The 5,000-nt window shown below is 56.4% G+C and overlaps 1 protein-coding gene across 1 annotated transcript in view; it reads right to left on the bottom strand.

Moving 5' to 3' along the window:
- LOC133134422 (pumilio homolog 1-like) overlaps positions 1–5,000 on the bottom strand; it is a 38,551-nt gene that overhangs the window by 13,034 nt on the left and 20,517 nt on the right. The window contains exons 11-16 of the mRNA XM_061250605.1: positions 4,921–5,000; positions 4,669–4,807; positions 4,205–4,339; positions 2,875–3,273; positions 644–877; positions 1–98 (exon numbers count right to left, since the gene is read on the bottom strand). The exon at positions 1–98 is cut by the window's left edge and continues 170 nt beyond it; the exon at positions 4,921–5,000 is cut by the window's right edge and continues 69 nt beyond it. Of these exons, the coding sequence (XP_061106589.1) occupies positions 1–98; positions 644–877; positions 2,875–3,273; positions 4,205–4,339; positions 4,669–4,807; positions 4,921–5,000 (1,085 nt within the window). The remainder of the gene's footprint in view (positions 99–643; positions 878–2,874; positions 3,274–4,204; positions 4,340–4,668; positions 4,808–4,920) is intronic.

Genomic DNA, 5,000 nt, shown 5'->3' with positions numbered 1-5,000 from the left:
GGGGCTGAACAGGGAGGAGCTGCTCCCGCCCCCCCGGTACCGGGCCTCCGCGCCCGGCGCCGCAGAGATGTACCGCCCGCTCCCATTGGTCAGGCCTCCTGAGGCACACCAATCACAGCACAGTCAGAAAACTGCCTTCACCCTGAAAACCTTGTTCACCCGTCTCAAATTCACCATTTCCAGCAAAGGGTGCCGTGTGCGTTTGTCTGTTGAGGCTAACACACACAGCACACAGCTCAGCACAGACAGACACACACAGACACACAGACTGACCCACACACAGACACACACACAGACACACACACACACACAGACAGACACACAGACAGACACAGACAGACACACACAGACAGACAGACACAGACAGACAGACAGACACACACAGACAGACACACACAGACAGACAGACACACACAGACAGACACACAGACACAGAGACTGACCCACACACAGACACACAGACTGACACACAGACCCACACCCAGACACACAGACTGACCCACACACAGACACACAGACACACAGACTGACACACAGACCCACACCCAGACACACAGACTGACCCACACACAGACACACAGACACAGAGACTGACCCACACACAGACACACAGACACAGAGACTGACCCACACACAGACTGACCCAGGTTGATGCTGGAGGACGACCCGTGTGTGGAGAGTGAGGGGGGCGGGGTTAGGGAGTGGCTGGGCAGCTGGTTGGGGAGGGGCATGCCGATTGGCCCAGGGGAGGAGAAGCCCAGCCCATTGTAGAAGCTCTGGCCAATGGGAGTGAGGCTGCTGGGGGCGCGTTTGTAGAGTTCCGACCCGCCCGTCAGAGAGTCCCGCCGAGACCCGCCGCCTGTACTGGAGCTCACCACTGGGGGGAGACAGAGAACACCCGGTCTCAATCCCGTACCTGTAAAATACCCTTACACCTGTACTACACAAACACACCTGTACAAAACCTCCCTCCATGCATCCATCCATTCATTCATTCATTCATTCGGTCACTACCTACAGCTTGCATCCATAGGCAAGAGAAATCGAGAGCTTTGCCTTTTGGCTCAGCCCCTTACACCCAGCACCTGCATTACTGTGGTCACAGCACCTACATGGCTGTGGATCTCTTGATCTCCTTTTTCCCCTCACTTGTGAACAAGATACAAGTCTTGGGGAAGTTGTTCCCCTCTCACTTGAAGGGGACTAGGCTTCTTTTCACAAGAGAAGACCATGACTAATCTTGGAGGATCCTCATCCTAACCACATCACACTCGGCTGCAAACCATTCTAGTGCCCATCGAAGGCCACAGTACGAGGAGGCCAGGAGGACAACATCTTCCGCAAACAGCAGAGATGCCACCCCTTTGCCCCCAAACTGGACACACAAACACAGCTCTCGCTCTGAGTGCACAGGGGCCGAACCGCTCACAGTGGTGACTCACACTCCATGCTCCCGCAGCACCTCCCACAGGATACCCCGAGGAACATGACCATACACCAGATCCACAGAACACATGTAGACTGGGGAAGCAAATTCCCATGCCCCCTCGGATAACTGCGAGAGGTCCACTGGCCCTTGGCCAGAATGAAAACCGCATTCATCCACTTGAATCTGATGTTCGACCATCGGTCAGAGCCTCCATTCCAGTACATTAGCATAGACGTCTCCAGGAAGGCTGAGGAGAGTCAGCCATGACACTCCCACAACATCCAGAGCCTTCAACATTTCTGGACGGATCTGATCCACCCCTGGTGTTCTGCCTGTGAGGAGCTCTACAAACTCCCCAGTGACTTCTGCCCCAGAGATGGGTCCTGATCCCCTAGACTGTATCTGTATGTCTGATTCAGGAGTTCCTCAAAGTGTTTCTTCCACCTGACAACATCCCCAGTTGAGGTCAGAGTTTCCCTGTCCTTGCTGAGAACAGCCTGGACAGTGTCATTGTCCTGCTTCCCCCAAACTGAGATGGGTTTCCAGAAGTACTATGGGGGCGACAGAAAGTCCTTCTCCAAGGCCTCTCCACTCTCCTCCCATGCCTCAACTTTTGCTTCTGCAAACGTTTTGTCTGCTGGAGCCTACTGCCTGAATCAGGAGTCCTCCATGCCAACCAGGCCCGGAAAGTCACCTCCTTCAAATCGACAGCATCCCTCACCACTGGATTCCACCAACAGGTACTTGGGTTGTTGCTATGACCCTCACTACATGTTCAGGCCAACCTATCTGGGGCCCACCTGGCCTGTCAGGGGCCCAGCTGGCCTGTCAGGGGCCCAAAAGGTGGTGATCAGTTGACAGCTCAGCTCCTCGACACACCCTAGCATCCCAAACATAGAGCCGACAGGTCTGATCATTGACCTTTGGCCCAAGGTGTTCTCAGGAGCATCCTTGTTTTCAAACATGGTGTTCGTTATGGACAAACCATGACCAGCCCAGAAGTGATGGGGTCAGAGGTCATTCCTCCCGCCAGGTGTCTTGCACCCTCCTGAGTAGGAGAGACTCCACCCTCTGTCTGGTTCCAGAGCTGACAGTGTGACCCCCGATGACATCCTGACGGCACCTCCCCCACCAGCTCTTCACCCCCCAGCGAGGTCCCATCCCACGCACCAAGAGACCACCCTGCCCCGGCCCTTTACCCAGGGGACACTGCACCCGACCCCGACCCTGAAGCTTGTGGGTGGTGCCACAGTCCTTTTGAGCAGAGCCTGACTGAGGTACGAGGCTGTCCGGCCCTCACGGGTAGACACAACCCTTAGACTCCAGGGGTGGGCCCCAGCAACCTTGCAGAGGGCAGGGTAAATCTTAATTTGCACACACACACACACACACACACACACACACACAGAAACACACACAGAAACACACGCACGCCGGTGCGGTACCTGTGCGCTGATTGGAGGGGCTGGGGAAGGCCCCACCCGCGGTGCCGAAACCCCCCAGGGCAGAGCTGAGCGAGGCGCCGAGGGCGGGGCCCAGGGAGGAGGAGGAGCCGAAGCCCAGAGCCCCGCCCCCAGGCTGGGCGGGGCCCTGCGAGAACAGAGAGCTGCTCTGGGAGCTGGGCGGGGCCTGGGGCGGGGCCGGGGGCGGAGCCTGTGAGCCGTAGAAGGAGCTGGAGGCGGTGAGACTGCTCTGCTGCTGCTGGGAGGCCAAGGCCCGAAACGCCCCACTGGCCCCCGTCCCCATCGCCCCCCCAGGACCCATGGCCCCCCCGGGACCCATGGCCCCCCCGGGACCCATGGCCCCCCCGGGACCACTTGCCGAGGCTGCCGCTGCTACCGCGGCTGAGGGGTGGGGAGGGAGAGATGGAGAGGGAGAGAAATTTACTCATTCACATTATGGTTCGTTGTATGCTTTATACTCAAACAGACATACACCCCCATACACAAACAAACCAGACCTGGGTCAAATACGTAACGGTTTTGGATTAAAAAACTTTTCTGTGTAGGACTTACCATGCCTGGCGCAAAAGAGCCAACCAAGAGGACTAGAAGGCAGGGTTTGCACTATTTATTTCACAGGTTCCAGTATATTAGACAAGCTCAGTAAAGTGTAGAAAAGTATTTGAATCCAAAACAATCATGAACTTGACCCAGGTCTGGAACTCTCACACACTCTCACACACTCTCACACACACTCACACACACTCACACACACTCTCACACTCTCTCACACTCTCACACACTCTCACACACTCTCACACACTCTCACACACACTCTCACACTCTCACACACACTCTCACACACTCTCACACACTCTCACACACACTCTCACACACTCTCACACACTCTCACACACTCTCACACACTCTCACACACACTCTCACACACTCTCACACACTCTCACACACACTCACACACACTCTCACACACACTCTCACACACTCTCACACACTCTCACACACACTCTCACACACTCTCACACACTCTCACACACTCTCACACACTCTCACACACTCTCACACACTCTCACACACTCTCACACACACTCTCACACACTCTCACACACACTCTCACACACTCTCACACACTCTCACACACTCTCACACACACTCTCACACACTCTCACACACACTCTCACACTCTCACACACTCTCACACACTCTCACACACACTCTCACACTCTCACACACTCTCACACACTCTCACACACTCACACACACTCTCACACACACTCTCACACACTCTCACACACTCTCACACACTCTCACACACCTGCTTGTGCGGCGGAGGGGCTGATGATGACGGGTGCAGGGGCCATAAGTCGTACAGGGCCACTGCGGGCACCAGTGTTCACCAGCAGCGCCCCTGTCTGGTCATAGTATGCAGCGGGAGCCAGCATCGGATAACCTGCAGGAGAGGGGGTGAGGGGTCAGGGGTCAGGGGTCAGGCCAGGTACGTTGCTTCCCTCAGTGGCTGGAAGGCTGCTGCTGCCTCCAAGACTGCAAACAGCCGCTTCAGCTCAGCCCACCACAGATGACTGAGCTAAACCTCTTTCTTGAATGCATTTTTTAATCTATCTGTAGCTGCGTTACTGAGCGAGTTTCATAATCATAAGCTTACTTTTCTGAAGGCTGCTGCCTCCCAGGCTTCACTGATGGAAGGAAAGCACCTTGGGCTGCCCCAGGGTCAAGGGTCAAAGGTCAATGCACCAGGGTCAAGGGTCGAAGGTCACTCACCAGGCACCCCGGCCGCCAGGCCCTGCCCGAAGGCCAGCGCAGAGTTCACTGCTGCCGCGGCAACCATCTGCTCTGTCTGCTGGCTCTGCTGGCTCTGGTTCGGGGTCAAAGGTCGCTGGTTAGTTCCTGTCCGCAGCACCTGCAGCCACACAGAGAAACGGGGGGTCAAAGGTCAAGGTCACAACTGGAGGGGCACTGAATGAAGGCACAGCCAATGAGTGAGCGGGCGGGGAGATGGGCCCAGCCAATCACCTGTTGCTGGCTCTGCTGGCCCTGGCCTGCTGCCTGCTGATTGGCTGAGCTGGACGCGGCGGCCGCGGCGGCCTGCTGCT

Source organism: Conger conger, chromosome 1, assembly GCF_963514075.1.
Source record: "Conger conger chromosome 1, fConCon1.1, whole genome shotgun sequence".
NCBI classification, from domain to species: Eukaryota; Metazoa; Chordata; class Actinopteri; order Anguilliformes; family Congridae; genus Conger; species Conger conger.
This window is presented reverse-complemented; position numbering and strand designations above follow the sequence as displayed.